General features: G+C 56.3%; 3 protein-coding genes across 5 annotated transcripts; 1 reads left to right on the top strand and 2 right to left on the bottom strand.

The window, feature by feature from the left end:
- Positions 1 to 971: 971 nt before the first annotated feature.
- Positions 972 to 8314, bottom strand: AARSD1 (alanyl-tRNA synthetase domain containing 1). The gene is made up of 14 exons (XM_062019031.1): positions 8277 to 8314; positions 8114 to 8167; positions 6664 to 7303; positions 6462 to 6584; positions 6215 to 6374; positions 5117 to 5174; positions 4647 to 4803; positions 4446 to 4562; positions 3340 to 3470; positions 3102 to 3168; positions 2822 to 2913; positions 2274 to 2328; positions 1343 to 1437; positions 972 to 1182 (listed from the first exon to the last, which is right to left on the bottom strand). The coding sequence occupies exons 2-14, from the start codon at positions 8122 to 8124 to the stop codon at positions 1047 to 1049; spliced, it is 1842 nt and encodes a 613-aa protein (XP_061875015.1). The 5' UTR covers positions 8125 to 8167; positions 8277 to 8314; the 3' UTR covers positions 972 to 1046.
- PTGES3L (prostaglandin E synthase 3 like) lies at positions 7113 to 9964 on the bottom strand. The gene is made up of 7 exons (XM_062019032.1): positions 9769 to 9964; positions 9312 to 9425; positions 9136 to 9202; positions 8750 to 8848; positions 8277 to 8366; positions 8114 to 8167; positions 7113 to 7303 (listed from the first exon to the last, which is right to left on the bottom strand). The coding sequence occupies exons 1-7, from the start codon at positions 9774 to 9776 to the stop codon at positions 7292 to 7294; spliced, it is 444 nt and encodes a 147-aa protein (XP_061875016.1). The 5' UTR covers positions 9777 to 9964; the 3' UTR covers positions 7113 to 7291.
- Positions 9965 to 10177: 213 nt separating this feature from the next.
- Positions 10178 to 19865, top strand: RUNDC1 (RUN domain containing 1). Of its 3 annotated transcripts, none has more exons than XM_062018990.1 (6): positions 10178 to 10566; positions 11258 to 11416; positions 11688 to 11886; positions 12167 to 12274; positions 13270 to 14183; positions 19625 to 19865. In XM_062018990.1, the coding sequence occupies exons 1-5, from the start codon at positions 10237 to 10239 to the stop codon at positions 14133 to 14135; spliced, it is 1662 nt and encodes a 553-aa protein (XP_061874974.1). In that variant the 5' UTR covers positions 10178 to 10236; the 3' UTR covers positions 14136 to 14183; positions 19625 to 19865. The 3 variants fall into 3 exon arrangements, with proteins under 3 accessions (XP_061874974.1, XP_061874973.1, XP_061874972.1); XM_062018989.1 differs by lacking the exon at positions 19625 to 19865 and adding an exon at positions 15062 to 15558; XM_062018988.1 differs by lacking the exon at positions 19625 to 19865 and having other exon boundaries at positions 13270 to 14711.
- Positions 19866 to 21434: the final 1569 nt, after the last annotated feature.

Raw genomic sequence — 21434 nt, 5'->3', positions numbered from 1 at the left:
TCCTCCTGCTCTCTCTCTGTTAATTACCAACATTTGGACCAAAACTATCATGTCATTTCTAGTTAAGACGGAGAAAAAAAACCCTCCCGTTACCCATCTTGCTTTTCCACGTCGTGGCTCCGCAGCGCCCTTTAGTGTCTGCAGCTGAGATTGCAACAGCTCCTGCACTCACTGCGGCAGAGAAGAGAAGCTGAGGAAACACGGGGGAGCAGTTCTGCCTCATCCCAAAGGAGTTTACGCCTGCCTTAGCCAGAGAAGCTCCTGATGTGCGAAAATGGACTGGTAACAACTCCACCTCGACAAGGGAAGACAGATACACAAAAGTGAAGGATTTCCTGCCCATGAGGCCCCCCACTCCCTTCCAGCTGCTCTGCCCCTCATTTAGGGTGCTTGAGCAAGGCTGAGGGAAGCTTCCTCCACCCAGGCCAGGGAAGGTGCCAGGGAAGGTGCCAGGGAAGGTGCCAGGGAAGGTGCCAGGGAAGGAACAGCATCTTTTTGCTGAGCTTTGGTGATGATACTCACTCAGCAACGAGACTGGAGGCTCCTGAATTCAGGTGCTGCTCTCGTGACAGGAGCTCGAGAGGAGGATGGGAATCTACAGAGCTGCAGATGAGTGTGAGCATGACCTTGTTGTTCTCCTGGAGGGCTGTTATCAGCTCTGGCTGTGCCAGTTACCCCACAGAAAGTGTAAGAGCACTGCAGAGGACCAGGAAGCTGTAGTCTCTACTTAGAGTACCACAGAAAAGCTGCTTTTCAGAAGGAGGTGTAAGCTTAACTGGTCATTGACCCTCTCTTGGCCTTAGGAAGCCTACAAAACAGTTAAATAAGGACTATTTTTAATCACTTAAGCACGTGTACCATTGGTCTGGGGAAATGCAACAACCCTCACGGCACAGCGTGGATGGCAGAACCCCTCCCTGGCTTCCCACGAGCACACTGAGCTCACACTGAGCACATGCACACTGGCAGCTGGGGTTTATGTCTTTATTCTCTGGGAGAGTGGCTGATGCAAAGCAGGGAAGGCAGCACACTTTGAGAATTGTTCCTTATGCTTCAGGGCTTCGACGGCTGACGAATTCCTGGAGCAGGGCTTGCACTTCTCCTCGGCGACTCATCTTGGTTGCCTTGCCCTGGAAGCGGCCTCGTTTGCCAGCTCCTTTGCCCCCCAGCAGCTCTGCCACCCTGCAGTAACAACAGTGAAGGCCACTCACTTGCAGAGAGGAGAGACTGGTCTGGCCTGACCTGCTCCAGAGAGCAGACAAGGACCCACGCCCTCGTTACCCTGCTTAGCCGGTAACGTTTGAACCCCTACTAATTGTAAAGACACCATAGAACACGGTACCTGGGACCTAAATTCTCAACTGCTTCGACAGGTCCAGCTAGAAGAAAGAGTCCTGCTTCTTTTTCATCTCCCACAGTCAGGAAGAGCAGGGTTTCCTGTGGACACAGAGGTGGATCTTGCACCAGAATAACCAGTGCCCTCCTTGTCCAGGAAGAGGACAGAGACATTGGCCATGGGACCCGGGTCAATGAACCCAGAAACTTCCACTTGAACATGAGAAACTTCCTTGGTGCTGAGGTGAGGGAGCCCTGGCCCAGGCTGCCCAGGGAGGGTGTGGGAGGGTCCTTCTCAGGAGGTTTCCAAACCCACTTTGACACCTTCTGAGTGAGGAGAACCTGCTTTAGCAGGGGGTTGGGCTGGAGGAGCTCTGGAGGGTTCCTTCAATCCCCACTGTGCTGGGATTCTGTGACTCATCTAAGCATGCAAACAATTCAGAGGTTTGAGGGCATCACTGAGACAGAGACTCAACTTGCAGAAAGCAAAAGGGAGAGGGCCTTTCACAGACACACAGAATCTTAAAGGTTGGAAAGGACTTGGAAAGATCATCCAGATCCTCTCTGACAGAGCAGCAGCACCACCTAGAGTAGGCTGGGGGTCAGAGTAGGTACTGGAGTATCCTAAGTCAAAAAGAGATGGATGGCAGTTGTAATAGGTGATTGTTGTAAGTTCTTTCCAAGTCTAGTGTAGCCTGGTCTATAACAGCAATGAGGCTCTGTAGAGCCCGTTGGAGAACAGGCTGTGTCTTTCTCAGGTGCTGAGGATTCCCCTGCAGACTGAGGCTGCTGAGGAAAATAACCTGAATGAGTTTCAAAAGGGAACTGACCAGTAGCTTGTGACTACAATACAAACAGAAGCCTGGCCAGCCCCTGCTTGTGGCACAGTTCAAACGAAACAGCCAGTGGTGTCAGGTTAGCTCTCACCAGTGACTCACCTCTGTCCCAATCTCGTTAGCAATGATGTTCATGAATTCAGAATCACCCTCTTTCCTGTAAGGATGGGTAAAACACAAACCCCAAAACACGTCAGAAAGAAGAGAAAATCCCCTCTAGGGTCCAAACTATCAATCAGAAACCAACGGCCTGATCAGGCACCGGGTTCTGGCCTCTGCTGTTAGGATGGGGGGGAGGGAGGATTTTTCTATATATCCAAATCCTTGCTGTGCATTGCTCTGGACATATGAGGAATCATTAAAGTGTTTAAGAAACAGAGCTCCTTGGGTTTATCTGAAAGTATCAAGGCTGAGAGAAATGAGGGGGACACAGCTATTTCTCAGATACAAAACCAGAAGAATTCAATGCCTGAAGAACTACCACAGTCCTTTAACCACACAACCTCCCAGCAGGCCAAGGCAGTTCAATATTCTATTCAGCTTGTTTGTACTCTTCCTTGAGAAACAAGTCTGAATAGGTGGCAGAGAGGTGCCACTGCCAGAAAATGTGTAAGGCCCCATTTTGCCCTTTTCCCTGAACTGCCCCATACCTGTGTAACACAAAGAGCTGACTTGGAGCAGGTTTGCTCTTGAAGTCCCGGGCTATCAGAACAGCAATGTCTCTGAGCAGGTTCAAGTTGTTCTGAAAGAAAAGCAAGTGAAGTGTGCTGCAGATAGAGGAATCAGTGTGAACTCTGAGCTGTGTCCCCAGAGACTGGAGCAGGTTTTTGTAACATGCACAAAACCCAATGCCTACGGTTCAATTCCCAGCTATCAGGACTAAAGCTCAGGTCTACAGCCACCATCTGCCTTGCTCAGCCGTCCTCATACCTTCTGAAGCAGCTTCACAGAGCTCTGCAGCCTCTTCACAGCCTCTACGTGCTCACCTGGCCCGTTTCTGAAAGGAGGAGGAGAGTTTGGATCACCACTCTGAAGGACAAAGGGTTTCTTAAAGAAGCAAATGGAGACAACACCACAAAAAGCATCACATGGATACACCTTGAGGCTGATGTGATATTTGTCAGAAGGAAGAGGAAAGATGGGACAACAGAAGAGGAAAGGGCATTACTTGAGCAGCGAGGTTAGAGCCTTCTCAGTACTGTGACTTTGCTCAATTGACTTCAGCACTCTATTTCCCGCCAGGAAAACCAAGTTGGTTTTGTTCTTTTTCCCTTTTTCTGTGCCAAGGAGTTTAATGACCTTAAAAAGAAAAATCACCATGGTCAGAAAAGAGCAGCACTTTGCTTGTACTCACACAGGTGGTCAGCTCCTACTGGACTACGTTTTGCTGTGGGTGTTGACTCTTTGTGTGTGAAAATGAACTGATTAAAATCCAACATAAGGTTGACACAAGAGAAGAAAACAAGGGTGATGTAGTGGGATTGATACAATGAGCCAATCATGGGCTGCACTGTGCAGGGATACATCCTGAGAAGACGCAAACACTTAAACACAGCAGCTCTGGACTTTTATCTCCACCTCCCTGCACAGAGGAATTCTCACTCATGGTGAACACTCAAAAGCATCAGAGCAGAGAACAAATGGGTGGTAACCCAGGGATGCACTGCTGTACTGGCAATACACCTTGTGGTCTCCACAGACAAACACAGAATCAATTTGGTTGGAAAAGCCTTTGAAGCTCCTGGAGTCCCAGCCCTGCCCTCAAAGGGCCCAGCCCACCACTAACCCACAGTCCTCAGCACATCAGCTCCATGGCTTTGCAATATCTCCAGGGCTGGGCACTCCTCCAGCTCCCTGGGCAGCCTGGCACAGGGGCTGACATCCCTCTCAGGGAAACAGTTCTGCCTCAGCTCCAACCTCGACCTCCCCTGGAGCAACTTGAGCCCATTTCCTCTTGTCCTGTCATTCATTACTGGGGAGAAGAGCCTGAACCCCAGCTCATTGCAGCCTCCTGTCAGGGAGCTGCAGAGAGTGCTCCTGTCTCCCCTCAGACTCCTCTTCTCCAGAGGCACCAGCAGTTCTGAAAACACCTTTGTTACAGACCAGAGCTGAGCTCTGTTAGAAAGACAGACCAGCACAGGACTATCAACACCCCTTTCATCACTGGGACAATGGCCAGGAGGCCGTGGATCTCAGGATCTGCTATGGATTGCTGTGCCAGGGGTGAAGGTGTAGAGTGAGGCTCCTGAGGGCAGCTCAGGTGCAATTGCCCACCTGTAAATCACTCAGATTGGAGACATGAGTCCCACAGCACATGTTGGAGTCCAGGCCTTCGATGTCAACAACTCGCACCAGCCCCACGTGGTCCTCTGGCAACCCTCGGCTCCTCACCTGGGGAAAAGGCAAACCAGGTGGCACCTGTGCCACAGTTCCTTTGGGCCCACAGGTATCAGAAATTTCTCCCCCATCACTCACTGTTTCAATTTCGGGGTCATCTGCAGCCAGTTCCCTCACCACCACGGGTACCCGCTCTCGGATCTTCTCATTCACGCTCTTCTCCAAGGCCTCTACTTGCTCTGCTGTCATGGACGGGGTGTCCAGCTCAATGACACTTCGCTGACGGCCCAGCTCCCTGCACCAATGGAGAACATCGACTGCTGCAGCTAAGATCAGCTGGGAGGTCCCTCTGTGTGACATCCCACTGCTGGGAACGCTGAAATAAAACACACTTCCCTCCCGTCCCTGTTACATCAAACACTTGGAGGAAGGCAAAAGAGAGCAAATACTTTGCCAAGCTTCTCTCCAGCTCAGTCACCTCTGAACTTGAGTGAAATGTCTCAAGGGTAAACTGGTTTTGATGAATGTTCAGCTCCTTGCAGCCCCACGTGGTGGCATGTGCCAAACAAGGTAAGAGGGGGGTAAAAAGGAGCTTTGTCCCTGCTCACCATGAAGTTGTCTTGAATCCAAACAGCAGTTCTGCGATGGCAGTGATGAGATGCTGTCCTGGAAGAGATGTGCAAGCAACAGCTCTGAGTGCCACTGAACATTGGAAAGGAGATTTTTTTTTTAGTCAAACTGCTGGTTTTTTTCCCAGCTGGTAATGGCCACAACATCTGCAAATGCCCAGGTATGTGCTTGGTGCTGTGGGGCTTTACAGAATCATAGAACCATTTCAGCTGGAAGAGACCTTTAAGATCAAGCCCAGCCTTTGTCCCAGCTGTGTCACCCACTAGACTGTTTCCCTTAGTGCAACGTTAAACCAGCAGACAGATCCGGTGGTCTGTGCCAATGCCTGGAACACCCCCCCAGGCCTTGAAAAACCTGTCTTCTGGTGACAGGAAACCCCAGGAAGAATTAAAACAGACAAAGAGAATCACGTTTGAGACAACCTTACAGACGCTCATAGACACCATGCCAAAGAGCATGGCATAGAGTGGGTACAGCCCATGTCCTCTCATGCACCAGCCTGTGGGAAAAGCCAACAACACACAGTCACAGGACAGTGGGGGTTGGAAGGGTCCTTTGGAGACCATCCAGTCCAGGTCCTCTGCTAAAGCAGGATCCTCTTGATCAGGTCACACAGGAACATGTCCAGGTGGGTTTTCAAGATCTCCCAAAGAAGAAGTCTCCACACTCTCCCTGGGCAGCCTGGGCCAGGGCTCCCTCACCTCAACAGGGGAAGAGTTTCGCCTTATGTTTAAAGGGAACTTTTTGTGTTCCAGCTTCTTTCCATTACCCCTGGATACAACAAAAGAAAAGTGCTGCCCCAACCTCCTGACACCCACCATTGAGACACGTATAACTATTAATAAGACCCCTCCTCAGCCTCCTCTTACCACGTCTGGTTCAAGCCCACAGTGAGAGCAAAGGGAGCCAGGACCTGCCATCACTGGCACAGCCATTCAGCAAAGTAACTCCGGCGTGGGCTGTGTGTGCAGAGCTGCTGGGCTGCCCTCTCCCCCGCCCAGGGCAGGGACATGCCGGGCACCGACCCACCGTGTGCCCAGGGTCCGGGTGACACTCGCCGCCCCCGGGCCACGCACCTGAGTGCTGCTGCATGTGATCGAAGCGACGCTCCCAATCCAGCGACAGCAGCACCTCGGCTCCCGGTTCCATCGCCTCCTGCACGAAGTGAACGGCCTCGGAGCCGCGCCGGGTGACGCGCAGCACCGGCACATGGCCGATGAGGCCGCGGTCGTCGGGCTGCGGAGGACACGGGGCGAATCGCTGCCGTCGGTCAGGCCCTGCCCCCTACCCCCTGCCCCACCACCCCACGCCCGGCCCCGGCACCTGCCCGCCGCCCTCGGGGAAGAGGATGGTGTCCTCCAGCACCACTTGGAAGCCAGGCACCGGCTCCCCGCCGCCGTCGGGCCGCAGCTCCGCCGGCCGGCACGACACCACCTTGGTAGTGAACTGTAACGACGACGGCGGCGCCGTGAGGCGGGCACGGCGGCACCGGCACACGGCCGCTCCCGCCACGTCCCGCCGCTACCTGCCGGGCCCAGCTGTCCCGCTGGCACTGGAACACCATGGCCGCGGCACGACGGGGCGGGCGGCGGCCGGGGAACGACGCGGCGGCGGCGATGGCGGGCGCGGCGGGACAGGCGGCGCCGGTGGAGCTGACGGCGGCCACGGAGGGACACACGGCGCCGGTGGAGCTGACGGCGGCCGCGGAGGGACACACGGCGCCGGTGGAGCTGACGGCGGCCGCGGAGGGACACACGGCGCCGGTGGAGCTGACGGCGGCCGCGGAGGGACACACGGCGCCGGTGGAGCTGACGGTGGCCGCGGAGGGACACACGGCGCCGGTGGAGCTGACGGCGGCCGCAGAGGGACACACAGCGCTGGCGGCGTGGCGTGAGGGGGCGCAGCCGGCGGTGACCCGACGGGACGGGAGGCGGTGACACCCCCCCCCACCCACCCCAGGGCAGAAAACACGCGGACGGCAGCTCGAGTTTATTATCCCGTGCGGATAACCGGCACGGGGAGACCGGACGATTCGGCTGCTGCGCTTGGTGGGGAACTGTCCGGAGCGGTTCTGCTTCCCCGGGCAGCCCAGCCCTGCGCTGCTGGTCGGTGTGTGCTGGCTGCTGGTCCTGCGTGTCCCGGGGGCTTGGGCTTCAGAGGTCGTCCTGCGGGGGAGAGGAGCGAGGTGCCAAGGAAGGGTCAGCCCTGGGGAGGGTGAGGCTCCACAGCCCATCTGGGCAGCCCCTGCCAGGGCTCCCTCACCTCAACAGGGAACAAATTCTGCCTTGTGTTGCTTTGGAGCCTCTTCTGTTGCAGCTTGTCCCCATTGCCCCTTGTGCTGTCATTGGCCATCCCTGAGCACAGCCTGGCTCCAGCCTCCTCACACCCACCCTTGATGCATTTGTAACATGAATGAGGTCACTCCTCAGTCTCCTCCAAGCTGCAGAGCCCCAGCTCCCTCAGCCTTTCATCACAAGGCAGATGCTCCACTCCAGCATCTCTGTGCCCTGCACTGAACTCTCTCCAGCAGCTCCCTGTCCTTCTGCAACTGAGGGGCCCAGCACTGGCCACAATCTTCCAGCTGCAGGCTCAGGAGGGCAGAGCAGAGGGGGAGCAGAACCTCTCTGCACCTCCTGCCCACAGCCCTTCTCATCCAGCCCAGGCTGCCACTGGCCTTCTTGGCCATGAGGCCACATTGCTGGGTCACTGCAAAGCCACTTGGACGAGTTCCTATGTGACCTACTCTAGGTGGTCCTGCTCTGGCAGGGGGCTTGCACTGGATGATCTCTAGAGGTCTCTTCCAACCCTTAAGATTCTGTGATTCTGTCCCTGGCTGGTGCTGGGACAGGCTGCTGGGGGTGAGCAGCTGGAGCTGCTGCTGGTGTCCCGCAGCAAGCAGAGTGCCAGAGGCTCAGTTCAGGGGGAAGGGTGTAGCCTGTAGCAGCATCTGGGGGAATCTCACGGGCAGTACTTACATCCAGGTCATCCATGGTTGGGGGTGGAGCTTTGTCTGTCACCTTCTCCAGGAGCTGGATGAGAAACAAAGGGCTGTGGGAACTCTGAATGCCCATCTCCCCCCACCCCAAGCACCCACCTCACACGTGCCCCAGGACCACCGAGGCCTATGGCCCAGCTCACCTCTGCATACTGCTCCACCATGGCCCTCTCCATTTCCTCATCCCCTTCCCAGTCTCTCCAGTTGTCAAAGTCCACGAAGAGCCAGGCTGGCTGTGGGCAGAGAGAGCATCTCCTGAGGGAGGGAGCAGCTAGGGGGGGATATAGGGCAGCCCCATCCTCGCAGCCCAGGGATTGTTCTCCGAGATGAGCACAGGCTGCTGCTGCAAGGGGCTGGGGAAAGGAGGGATGGGGGAGTGTTCTCCTTCATCTGTGGGTGCTGGTCCTGACCCTGCCTGCAGCAAGGGTCAGGACCAGCCACATCCTCCCTGTGGACTGGCAGTGGCGATGACGTCGGGGTTTTGGGGGGCTCTGTGTTGGGAGGCTCATGTAGGGCCCTTGGTGTCTGTCCTGAGGGCAGGTTGGTCCCTGGGAGCTGTGCTGTGGAGCAGCACGTAAGCTCAGGCTGGTTCCTGGCTGCTGGGTGCCACACACACCTTGATGTTCTCCTTGGTGATACGAGGCCAAGCCACTTTCTCCTTCCACTTCCTCATAAAACATGTGATGGAGCGATCAGAGCGCTTCTCCTGTGAGTCCTGCCAACAGATGGGGGATGCCTCACCTCACTGTCTGACAGACCCCTCTGCACACACATACAGGGTTCAAGCTCAACCACGTGCAGGCTGTGTGGAACACAGAACCACGGAGGAGAGCTGTTCCTGGCCCAAGGCAGCACTCAAAGGCTCCCAGGCTTGTGCTCACCCCACTCAAGCTCTCGGGATCCTCGGCAAGGATTCAATGCTAAGCAGCATTGCTCAACACCACACAGACTGGGTTTAACTCTGAGCCTGATGCAGGCTGTCAGCGAACAGAAACCTCTCACCTTGGAGTTGACCCTGGCGTACAGGTTGATCTCGTTGTAGAACTCCACGCCATCTGCGTTTTTGCAACTGCCAAAAGACCGTGACCAGCCTGTCTCAGGAGAGGGCTGAGGCCACACGTGCCCTGCTCTCGCTACAGCCCTCCTCCGTGTCCCTCAAACCACCAGCCCAAGCCCACCTGAACACCAGCCGCTGGTCCTCAATGGCCACCTTCACGTCCCTGCTGTCCTCCACGCAGAACTCCAGGTAGACGTACCGCGGCCGGTCGTACCACAGCGTCTTTGCCGGTTGCCTCGGGAGAGAGCAGAGTCAAGGAGCGTTTCCACGGTGCCCAGCAGCACTCTGCGAGGCACCGGCTGGGCGCTGGGCCAAGGAAGGTGCCCTAAATGTGTCCTTTGGCCGGGCCGAGCTCCAGGGCTGGCAGCGAGGTGAGCGCAGAGAGCTCCCCCCGCTCCCGGCCTTCGCTCCCCCCTGCCATTCCGCCGCTGCTCCGGCTCCGAGGGTCCCTCCCGCCGGCGCCTCAGCTGCCGAATCCCCGACCGGACACCGCCCCGGGGGCCGCGTCCCTCGCAGGGTGCCGGCCGCTGCCCGACCCGACCCGACGCGTCCGGCCCAGCCCGCCGGGCCGCGCTCACCTCGCCATGGCGGCGTCCGCCCCGCCCCGCGCTATTTCGGGCGGGGGGCGCGGCTGCGGGGGCCTGTGACCGGCGACCACCGGGCCGCGCAAGGGGCTCCCACCTGCAACGCTTCCCCGGGGCCGCTCGCGGGTGTCCCGAGCCGAGCCGAGCCGAGCCGAGCCGAGCCGAGCCGAGCCGAGCCGAGCCGAGCCGAGCGCCGCGACCCCCCGGGACCCTCCTCCGAGGACCCCCCCCCCACCCCCGGGACCGCCCCCCCGAGTGCCGCTGCGAGCGGTCCGCCGCGCCGCTTGGGGGCGCACCGTGGGAGCCCAGGCCCCGCGCCGCCCCGCTCAGCGCCGCTCCGCCCCGCCCCGCCCCGTCCCGCCCCGCCCCGCTCAGCGCCGCCCCACCCCGTCCCTGCCCGCCCCGTCCCGTCCCGCCGGCAAAGATGGCGGCGGCGGCGTTGAGGCGACGGTAGCGGCGGCCATGGAGGCGGAGGGCGGCCCGCTGGGCCCCGGGGAGCGGTGGGCGCCGGTGGGCGCCGTGTCGGCCGCTACGGCGGAGGAAGAGGAGGAGGAGGAGGCAGCGGAGGAGGAGGAAGGCTCGCCGCAGTCGGTGCCGCGGCTGCGGGCGGAGCGGCGGCGGCTGCACGGCGCGCTGCTGGCGCTGGCCTCGCACTTCGCGCAGGTGCAGTTCCGCTTGCGGCAGGTGGCCCGGGCCGGGCCGAGCGAGCAGCAGCGGCTGCTCCGCGACCTGGAGGACTTCGCCTTCCGCGGCTGCCCCGCACCGCTGCCCCACGGGCTCGGTGACGCCCCGGTGAGTGCCGGGCCGCGGGACACGGGCCGCGCCGAGCCGGCTCTGAGACGGGGAAGGCGGTGCCGCAGGGCGATGGCTTTTGCTGGGGTGAGGGGGGCGCCGTCTCCGTTGAGATGACGGCGTGGAGTGGGCCTCCGCTCCGTGCTGTCAGCCCCGGGCGCTGCAGCCTGTCAGGGCGGCCGTTGGGCACTGAGGGGAGCTCGGGGGCTGCCGCACGGACCAGAGGCACTGCACACTCCGCTGTGGTTGTGGCTGGCTCCAGGGAGAGAGATGGGGCAGAGAAGGTTTGCACGGAGCTCGGTGTGTGCAGGTGCTCGGTGAGCTGGTGCCAGCTCGCAGGGACACGTGTTAAAGCCCTGCTTTGTGTGTCACTGCTCGGCTCCGAGATATGGTGGTGACTCAGAGGATCTTTGATACGTACACGCTCTTTGGTGACTTGCAACGGTGCTTCCTGGATCCTGGCCTTTTGAGGTGGGACTTGGTGCAGCAGGTCTGGAGAGGCTCGTCCTTTGTCAGGCATCTCTCCTTGATGTCCAGGCACGTCTTTTTCTCAGACTGGCGTGTAATGTGTGCTGGCAAAGGGCATGAGCTGAGGGGAACACTCCTCATACCACAGTCCTGTTCTCTGGGGCTTGGCTTTGACAATAAATCTTCCCTTTGTTTTTTTACTGGTAACTTCCTTTTTCTTCAGAGTGCGCGTGAGAAGCAGGAGCAAATTGAGGTCCAGAAGGAGAAGCAGAGAGAGCTGATCCTGCAGCTGAAGACACAGCTGGATGACCTCGAGACGTTTGCTTACCAAGAGGGCAGCTATGATTCTCTACCACAGTCTGTGGTTATGGAGAGACAACGGGTAAGGGTCACAGTGTCCTCCTGCCTGTATGTCCTGGCGTTTTTGTGAGCCTCTTACAAGCTGTAGGGGTTGGTCAGTCCATATTTCTTGCCAACAGCTCTAATAGATCAGTAGCTTGTCTGTGTGTGTAAATGTGTCCCATACCTTCTCTTGCCATTTCCTATGTGTAGGTGATCTGTCTCTGAGATAATGAGTGGGTAAAGGAGTATTTTAAAGCTCGTGGGCATCAGCACCACATGGTGAGATCGTGCTAGGAACTTGTGTTTTGCAGATGATTATAAATGAGCTGATAAAGAGGCTGGACATGGACTTGAGTGAAGATATTGCAACGCTGTCTCCAGAGGAACTGCGACAGCGTGTGGATGCTGCCATAGCACAGATTGTTAATCCTGCCAGGGTGAAGGAGCAGCTGGTGGAACAGCTGAAGACACAGATAAGGGACCTTGAAATGTTCATCAACTTCATTCAGGGTCAGTGCTGAGTTGTTTTTTGGTTTTGTTTAACAGGGGCAGGTTGAATTACTTTGTAATTCCCTGACAAAATCACCAGGAGGGAGGTCACAGATGTCAGGATGCAGGAAAGGTTTCTGGGTCGTGGGGAAGGACAGATCTCTCAGAACTGGTGGTGGAGAGAACAAGAGCCTGACAAAAAAGGATGCAGGGAGATCTAAGGAATAAATGACCTTAACACTTGAGATATGCAGCTTGAATCCACAAGTGTGAAGCAATTGTGTAAAAATTCTTATTCCAGATGAAGTTGGAAGCTCTGGTAAGGCAGAAGATGGAGACTCTGAATGTGCTGGCAGAAAAGACGGTGGTGGCTCCTGCAGACCAAATACACGGCCTTCTGGAAACAGAGGTGGGCACCACTTGGCTCAGAGCTTCCAGCACCGCTCCTGCTGTCACTTGCTTGCCATTTGGCAAGCACAGACCACCATTTGCTTTGCTTTTGTTTTTTTTTTTTTCCAGGCAGTTGGTTCCTGTCCTTTTTCCTGTTTCCCCTGAGAAAAAACTTGTGTCCAGTTCCTTTACCCTGTTGTCCATGGGATCATTAGGGCAGTCACACAACCTGAGCATGCGGCAGAGAGGGGGGATTGATCCTCAGCAGAGAGATCAGGATAGAAGGGACTTCTGATGGTGCAAGATGCAGGCAGGTTGAGCAGCCTTACCATGTAGACACTGTAGACAGTGCTGAGTTTTAGCTGTGGGAGCAGATACACTGAGCTGGGTGGATCCAGTGCTCTTTATAGCTTGAGAGCTGTCTACTTGCCACGTGAGTTTACTGGAGCTGGAATGGTAAAGTAGGGGGAATATTCCAAGACCTTTACCTTTTGTCATCTGAGACCTCTAGTCAAGGTAGGATACTGGCCTGGATGGAATTTAGGTCCTACCCAGTGTGACTATTCATGCAAATTTGATTTAGTAATGGCATCAGCAGTAAGCAGTGTGTGCTTTTACCCTGCTGAAGGAAGGTGCTCCTTGAAGGTAGGCAGTGATCACCTTCAGCAGAGGTTTTGGTAGCTCCTAGTTACCCATCGTGCTGTCTAAAGATTACCTCACTGTGTCCATGCCCACCCTGGAAAGCTGCTGTAGGGTTTTTTCTCTGTAAGATGACCTGATTGTTGAGAACATGCCATGAAAATACTTGCTTTCTGGGTGGCTTCAGTGCCTTGAAACAAGAAAAAGCAGCATCGCTGACCAAAGCTCCAGAGCAGCTGAGTCGGTGACGGAGCAGGAGCAGATGCTTGCACTCCTGTAGTGTGTGTATGAAAGAGCAGAGCTGTTGGTGCCTTCATGGGTTTACTTATTTCTCTCTTAATGAGAGGACTTATTTCTCTTTTCCATGCTGACCAGTGAACCCAGAGGACGCCAGGAAGATGCGAGAGACGGGGCTGCACCTCATGCGTCGCATGCTTGCTGTGCTGCAAATATTTGCTGTCAGCCAGTTTGGCTGTGCCACGGGTCAGATCCCTCGCACCCTCTGGCAGAAGGACCAAGCCAACAAGGATTATTCCCCCTTAATTAAGAAACTGGAGGTGTCAGTAGAGCGGGTGAGGCAGCTGGCTGTGAAACACCAGCGGGAAGACCACGTCATCAGTTCCTCCGACCTGCAGGACATTCCCTTGGGTGGCAGAGATGAGCTGACCCTGGCTGTGCGGAAGGAGCTGACCATTGCTTTGAGAGACTTGATGGCTCACGGGCTTTATGCCTCCTCTCAAGGAATGAGCCTGGTATTGGCACCCATCGCGTGCCTGATCCCCGCCTTCACCCCCTCGCCCCAGACCATGCACCCCTGGGAGCTCTTTGTGAAGTATTACAACGCCAAGAACGGACAGGCCTTTGTGGAGTCCCCAGCTCGCAAGCTCTCCCAGTCCTTTGCCTTGCCCGTGACAAGAGGAGTGGCCATCACTCCCAAACAGAGCCTGCTGACAGCTATTCACACCGTCCTGACAGAGCACGACCCCTTCAAGCGCAGCGCGGACTCGGAGCTGAAAGCTCTGGTGTGTATGGCCCTGAACGAGCAGCGCCTGGTCTCCTGGCTAAACCTCATCTGCAAATCCGGAGCTCTGGTGCAGTCTCACTACCAGCCCTGGAGCTATATGGCAAACACAGGCTTTGAGAGCGCTCTCAACGTTCTCAGTCGCCTCAGCAACTTGAAGTTCAACCTCCCGGTTGACCTGGCTGTCCGGCAGCTGAAAAACATCAAAGATGCTTTTTGATGTGTTTTTATTGGAGATCATCCACATGGGGATTTCTTTTTTCCACAGGTAGGCAGCTGCTGGGCACATGAAGCCTGGCTTTTTAAAGACTTGAGTTTGTCTCTTTGAAACTGAAGTTTGCTTTTAGGGAAATCTTAATGGTGTTTCAGTGTGTGTTCTACGCCGCAAAGCTGCGGCACCTCACCCTGACGCTTTCAAGTGTCTCTGTGGAACAGACCTGCTGAGCGTTCAGCACGTGAGGGTGGTGAGGCTGGCTGCCCTGAGCGAGGGATAGCCCCTTGGGCTGTGCAGCATGGCTCCTCTGCTGCCTCCAAGGGGTTATTCCTCAAAGCTCGTGCTCTAAGTGATGCCCCTACATGACCTCTCACAGAAGAGCCAGGCAAGCTGGCCCAGGGATGAGTGACTTGCACTCCCTTGTGTCACAGCTGTGAACAGCGGTGTTGGGGAGGCCTCAGCCATCCAGGGAAGGGGGCACATTGTTCTTCATGCTGGTGATGGTGGTTAACTTGTTTTACAAAGCCTGTATTGCAGTAGCCTCGTGTGTCACAGGGGATACATTAAATTGTTTCAACAGTGTCCCTGTGTGAGCTGTGATTGGGGTTGTGGTGGTTTAATCCTGGCTGGGTGCCAGGTGCCCACAAAGTCATTCTGTCACTTCCCCCTCCTAAACTGGGCAGGGGAGGGAGAAATAGAGTGAGAGGTTTGTGAGTTGAGGTAAGGACAGGGACATCACTCAGCAATTAGTGTCACAGGCAAAACGGACTCAGCTTGGGGAGAAAAGGTTTGATTTATTAGTGAACCATCAGAGCAGGGAGATGACAAATAAAACTGAGTCTTAAAATGGCTCCCCACACCCCTCCCTCTGCCCAAGACTCTTCCTTCCCCTCAGGTCATCACAGATGGACTTTGCCTCTGCTTCTTTTCAGGGGGAGGCCTCTTCATACTTCTCACTGCTGCACTGTGGGGTCCTTCCCATGGGAGACAGTCCCTCACCATCTGCTCCAGCGTGGCTCCTTCCCACGGGCTGCAGCTCCTCACCAACTGCTGCAGCCTGGGGCCTGCCATGGGGCAGCTCCTCACACCCTGCCCCAGCGTGGGTCATGCACGGGGAGAACAGTCCTTCAGGGACAGACTCACAGGGTCCCAAGTCCTGACAGCAAACCAGCTCTGGCCTGGGCTCCTCTCTGCCCACAGACACCCAGGTGCTGCCAGGAGCTGTGGGACCTGCGGCTGTTTACTCTGGAGGAGACTGAAGGGGGATCTTATGAATACTGACAAATATCTAAATGGTGGATGTAGGGAGGTTGGGGCAGCACTTCTTTGGGTTATATCCAGGGACAGGACAAGGGGATAATGGAAAGAAGCTGGAACATGAACAGTTCCATTGAAACAAGGAAAAAATCTTTCACTGTGAGGTGAGGGAGCCCTGGCCCAGGCTGCCCAGGGAGGGTGTGGAGGCTCCTTCTCTGGAGGTCTTCAAAACCCAGCTGGACACATTGCTGTGTGACCCGATCTAGGTGGACTTGCTTTAGCAGGGGGTTTGGACTGGATGATCTCTAGAGGTCCCTTCCAATCCCTACCATCCTGTGAATCTGTGATTCTGTGATTGGAAGGGGCTGCAGTGTTTTCTGGCACTAACCTGTGGGAGCTTTCCTATCTCCCTCAGCCTTCTCTCCCTTCCCCTGCCCCCACTGCACCACACAGTTCCGTGTGCCGCGCGCTGCCGGTGCTATGGTGTGGCTGCAGCAGCAGAGCTGCCCTTCCCCTCTCGCCAGGCAGCTGCTGAATCCAACAGCTCTGCTGCTTAGGCAAAGAAAGGATTTCACTGCATTGTGAGTCCTTTGGTTCTATCTGGTTCCACACATGACAGCCATGTTCATTGTTTTTGCTAGAATCAGTTTCCTTCTCGTTAGCTATGGAGTGCACGAGCCGGGGAGTGGGTTTAAAATGAGACCTTTCTCATTTGCCCAGCAAATTCAATGCTAAAACTTCTAGGAGCAAAAGTGCTCTTTATTTGTGGTGGTGTCTGTTCACAGCAAAACCACGTTCGCCCTTTAGATATTCCTCCTTTCACCCCCCAGCTCAACTAGACATCCCTAATCATAGGAAACAGGAAAAGTATTTCATGGAGAGCTTTCAGCTGAGCTCCCCCATCACCTTCTCTGAACACACGTGTTGTCGCTGCCACACACACACACACTGCTGCCTGCTGCTCTCCCGCCACTTCCACAGGCAGTAGGATGTGAGTGCTCAGTTCAGTGGGCTTTCGTCTTGGATCTTCACAGAAAACAGAGCAAACTCTTGGGAAGGGGCTCAAGGCATCTTCATAAAGCAGCCAGACTCTAGAACTTGGCCCAGCTTCACATATTTGGCAGTAGTTTAACGAGGGATCAGTAAGAACCTGGACACCCACAAGCACACTTTGCCACTTCAGTTCTCCTTGAGGAGGCTCATGCCCTGCTCCTCGATCCCTAGAAACCGGCCCCTTCTGTTATCAGAGCTCTTCCCTGCAGCCCACTGAGGAATGTTTGTGATCCCTGTCATTCTGTGCTCTGCAAACCAGAAGCTTGTGGTGGCTTTTCCCCCCCTTTTCAATAAGTGTAGGAATTTCAACCAGAGCCCTGAGTTTGTTTAGACTTTGAAAGGACCCCGGTGTCCCCAGTGAGCAGGAATGGAATGCGTGTGTCCCAGGGGCTGAGCTCAGGGGAGGTTTCCCTCAGCTCTAACCTAGTGAGCAGACGGTGACGAGCGCTTTTTGGAGTGAGGATCAGCAGCTCCTGAAGAGTGTAACAAAACTGAAAACATCTTTCATCACTGCACAGTGCTTGAGACACCCCCCCCTGAGGATTCAGTAGGAGAGGAGCTAAGGGAGGACTGGTTCATTCCCTGGACACTTCTCATGGAAGGAAGAAAAAGGCCCACAAGAGGATACAGGCAGTTCTGGGATGGTATAGCATTCGGGTGGAAAAGGAATACAATTGTTTGCCTGTGAACTGCTTGCTCCTTGTGTCCACAAGAAGTAGAAACCCACTCACCACCCCCCTGCCCAATGCAGGCAACATAGAATCACAGAACCACAGAATGGTGGGGGTTGGAAGGGACCTTTAGCGCCCATCCAGTCCAACTCCCCTGCAGAAGCAGTTCCCACCTAGATCAGGTCGCACAGGAACATGCCCAGGTGGGTCCTGAAGACCTCCAAGGAAGGAGCCTCCACAGTCCCCCTGGGCAGCCTGGGCCAGGGCTGTCCCCCTCACCTTAGATGCCCTCAGAATTTACAAGTCACTGATTTTGGAAGGAACAGCCAGAGAGAAGACAGAATAAGTGGGGTGTGTGGAATGGCACTAAACTCCTCTGTTAGACACCACAGTGCTGCTCTTCGGGCCTCTAGGGTGGCTCAGCATGATGCAGTGAGATGCTCCATGACCTGGGAACCTCTCCAGCATTCGCATCATGCCGTTCACTTGTCAAGTGAGGTTTGTGTGCCTGGGTCAAGTTCCACATTCAAATACTGGAAAGAGCACTGCAGAGTGGAGTAAGAAACCACCCTCTCCCTCCGTGCTGTGGCTGAGCCTTTTAGCCTCAGCAGGGAAAGGATTTGGGAGTAACAAAAAGGGATCGTTTCAGATCTATAGTGTTATGTGCAGATAAGGCAACCCTTGAAGTGAACGTTCTTCTGAGTATCTCAATTGTTATGAACTCAGAAGGAATATGATCCTTTGTGTAGCATTCTTAGCTCCCTTCCTCATTTCAAGGTGCCTCCCTAATAGGAAATCACTGATATACATGAGTTCTGGTAAAAAGCAACAGCAGAGCCCAAGGGATCAGAAGGTCCAATGAAAAACCCACCGTTAGACTCCTGTCTTTGATCTGATCACAGAATCACAGAATGGTAGGGGTTGGAAGGGACCCTTAGAGATCATCCAGTCCAACCCCCCTGCAGAAGCAGGTTCACCTAGATCAGGTCACAAAGGAATGTGTCCAGGTGGGTCTTGAAGCCCTCCAAGGAAGAAGCCTCCACAACCCCTCTGGGCAGCCTGTTCCACTGCTCTGTCACCCTCACAGTGAAATGGTGTTTTCTTATGTTTAAGTGGAACTTTCTGTGCTCCAGCTTCATCCCATCACCCCTTGTCCTGTTGCTAGCTACTATAGAAAGAAGGGATGCCCCAGCCTCTTGACACCCACCATTCAGATATCTGTAAATGTTAGTAAGATCCCCCCTCAGTCTTCTCCAGACTAAACAGCCCCATCTCCCACAGCCTTTCCTCCTATGAAAGTTGTTCCAGTCCCCTGATCATCTTAGTGGCCCTGCACTGGATGTCAATAAAACTCAACCTGTTTTGTTTTGACTCGGTGCCCATGTCCTTTGTGCTGACCCCACTGTGAGCAGAACAATTCTTGACATGGAGGCTGTCTACACCCTCCCTGCTTAATCCCACTCCCTCCCCTGCCTGAGTTTCCATCCCAGAATAAGTTGTATCAAGTCCAGGAACCCAGCCAAGTCTGGGGAAGGGGGTGTCCCCGCCCAGTGTATGTCGCCCTCCCACCCCAGCCCCCTCCAACATGTCCTGGCCGGACGCCGTCATCCCACCAGGTCTCCCCCAGCCCCTAGCAGGACACTGGGGCTGGGGTACCTGCTGTGGGCTGGGTGAGTGTGAAGGGGGGCACAGCACCGGCCACTCCAGGGACGACCCAAGGAAGGGTTCGCAGTCAGAGCTGTGGCATGTACAGCCACTGCTGTTGTGGAAGGTGCAGCCGCTGCCATGGCATGTGCAGTGACCACTGTGGAATGCGCAGCCACCGCCATCATGGACTGTGCCGCCAATACCATGGCATGTGCAGCCATGCAGCCACCGCTGTGGCATGTCCAGCGAACGCCACTGGGGCATGTGCAGACATTGCTGTTGTGGCATGTGCAGCCACAGCTGTGGCATGTGCAGTGACCTCTGTGGCATGTGTGGCCACTGCTGTTGTGGCACGTGCAGCAACCGCCATTGTGGCACATGCAGCCAACACCTTGGCACACGCTGCTACCCCACGGCTGAGCCACCGTGGCTGAGCTGCCATGACTGAGACCAGCCAGCTCCCACCAACCACACAGCCGCTGTCCCTCAGCCTCCTAGCCGCCACCAGCACCGCTGCTGTGCCGCCACAGCAGCACTGCCACAGCTCCTGTTGCAATGATGAGGAGCCCATGATGTAATCGTGATCCCGGTGTGTGTGTCTCTGTCCCTGGGATTTGGGCTTGGCAAGCGGGGAGACACTACAAGAAAGACTGTCTCCAGCAGCATGGCCCTGCTCCAGGAAAACACTTGAGGAGCAGAGGGATGCCAGGGGCACAGGGGACATTGCTGGGAAGCAGCTTCCAGTGGGTCTCACCCGCTCCTCCTGGCCAGGGCAAGAGGCAGCTGGGTGGGCATTATCTGGAGGACACTGCTGGGGGCCTCTGCTGGCAGGTGGGTTCATGGCTGCTCTGCTTCCTTCTCTTGTAGCCTTCAGCCCTTGACAGGAGATGCCCAGCACTCAGTGGCAACTCAGACTGTCTACATCCTGACATCTCTCCAAGAGAAGTCTCCATCAGGATTGACATGCTGGTGACAATGCTGCTGGCCTGAGCCTTGCAGAAGGGAAAGTCTCCTCTGGACCATGGCCATCTTTGAAGAGTGATTTGTCTATGTTAAAGCTGGCAGCACAAGCCCAGTCATAAGGTGTTCTTCCCATGGGCAAGTGTGCTGAACTGGGCCATTCCTGGCCTCTGCTGCTGCCTGCAGGACAGCCCAGGCAGACCCAGGGTGTCCTCACAGCAGAGCCCCAGCTTCCAGGCTAGACCATGAAAGCTGGAGAGGAGCAGGAGAGAAGCTGTAGCCCACCCTGCTCCCCCAGAAACAGCTCAGCTCACACAAAGGCCCCTGCTCTCTGGTACTGGGGAGCCCAGAACTGGGCACAGATGTCCAGGGGCCTCAGCAGTGTCAGGCCAGGCCATGGGTCACCTCCTCCAACCTGCTGCCCACACTAGGCCTGGCACAGCCCAGGATCCCATCAGCTGCCTCTGTGGCAAGGGCACGGGGCTTCTGCCTCACTCCTGCTTGTGGCTCCAGGCACGATAGATGCAGAGGAGCTGGAGGGGCTCTGAGGAGGGCACCGGGGTGCTGGGGCTGCAGCACGAGCTGCTCTGGCCAGGCAAGAGCTACAGCCCCACCAGATCTCGCTGTCTGTCTGGGTCTGTTGGGGATGGAGTTTCATTTCCCCAGCACAGTCCTCACAGTGCTCTGCTTTGTATTTGTAGCTGGAAGGGTGTTGCTGACACACCAGCTCTCTGGCTGTGCTGAGCAGGACTGGCACAGCAGCAAAGCTCTTTCCAACTGCCCTGAGCAAAGGCCAGTGGGCTGGGGGTGAGCCAGAGCTCGGGATGGGGCAAAGCCAGAGGAAATGTCCCGCACTGACCCCAGCGGGATTCCATGCCCTGAGGTGTCCTGCTCAGCAACACAAGGCAAGAGGAAGAAGTCAGTACATAGTCATTTGTCTTCCAAAGCACCTGTGGACAGTCCTTCTTCCCAGGAAGGGACTGGGCAGCAGGAGTTGTAGAGAAGCACAGAAGGAAATCTTCTTGTTTCCTTTTACTGACACAGTCACACAGAGTGTCCCTCATGCTGCAGCCCACGTGTGGCCTCGGGCTCCATCGGTGCGGGTGGGCGCTGGGGCGGGAGAGGGACTGGGCACCAGCACCGGCTGTGAGCACAGCCGAAGGCTGCCCCTGTGCTCAGGGCCTAAAGCGCCACGCGCAGCACCCAGCCCCTCCTGCCCCTGCACACAGCCTGCGCCCCAGGCCCAGCAGCCCCATGCTGAGGGTCTCGCCCGTCTGCTGTGGCCACAGCAGCCCTCAGGCCCCGAGCCCCGGGGCAGCCCCGAGCCCAGAGGCAGAGCCGGTGTCCTGGCAACGGCTGCCCAGAGGGGAGCCAGAGCCCCGCACAGCCAATGGCAGTGAAGGAGGCGGACACAGCCGTGATTGACGTGTGAGCGGCAGCCAATCAGAGGCAGAATCACCTCAGAGGAGGGCGGGCCCAGGGCAGTGACAGCCAATCAGAGGCAGAATCACCTCAGAGGAGGGCGGGCCCAGGGCAGTGACAGCCAATCAGAGGCAGAATCACCTCAGAGGAGGGCAGGCCCAGGGCAGTGACAGCCCAGCGCCAACTGGTAGCCAGTGTCTCAGGGCTACCAGGAGCCCTCATGGCCGACCAACAGCCCCTGCCCCAAGGTTACAGCTCCCACACGGCCCAGGAGCCGTCATGGCTGCCCAACAGC

Source organism: Colius striatus, chromosome Z (assembly GCF_028858725.1).
Source record: "Colius striatus isolate bColStr4 chromosome Z, bColStr4.1.hap1, whole genome shotgun sequence".
Lineage (NCBI taxonomy): Eukaryota > Metazoa > Chordata > Aves > Coliiformes > Coliidae > Colius > Colius striatus.
This window is presented reverse-complemented; position numbering and strand designations above follow the sequence as displayed.

Coding starts and splice junctions, on each gene's coding strand:
- PTGES3L (XM_062019032.1), bottom strand. Junction 9,203..9,311: donor GACCAGCGGCTGGTGTTCAG/GTGGGCTTGGGC, acceptor GTCTTTTGGCAG/TTGCAAAAACGCAGATGGCG. Junction 8,168..8,276: donor TGGTGGAGCAGTATGCAGAG/GTGAGCTGGGCC, acceptor TTTCTCATCCAG/CTCCTGGAGAAGGTGACAGA.
- AARSD1 (XM_062019031.1), bottom strand. Junction 6,585..6,663: donor GGGACAGCTGGGCCCGGCAG/GTAGCGGCGGGA, acceptor TCGTCGTTACAG/TTCACTACCAAGGTGGTGTC. Junction 2,329..2,821: donor CAGCTCTTTGTGTTACACAG/GTATGGGGCAGT, acceptor CCATCCTTACAG/GAAAGAGGGTGATTCTGAAT.
- RUNDC1 (XM_062018990.1), top strand. CDS start 10,237: ATGGAGGCGGAGGGCGGCCCGCTGGGCCCCGGGGAGCGGTGGGCGCCG. Junction 11,887..12,166: donor GTTCATCAACTTCATTCAGG/GTCAGTGCTGAG, acceptor TTCTTATTCCAG/ATGAAGTTGGAAGCTCTGGT. Junction 12,275..13,269: donor ACGGCCTTCTGGAAACAGAG/GTGGGCACCACT, acceptor CATGCTGACCAG/TGAACCCAGAGGACGCCAGG.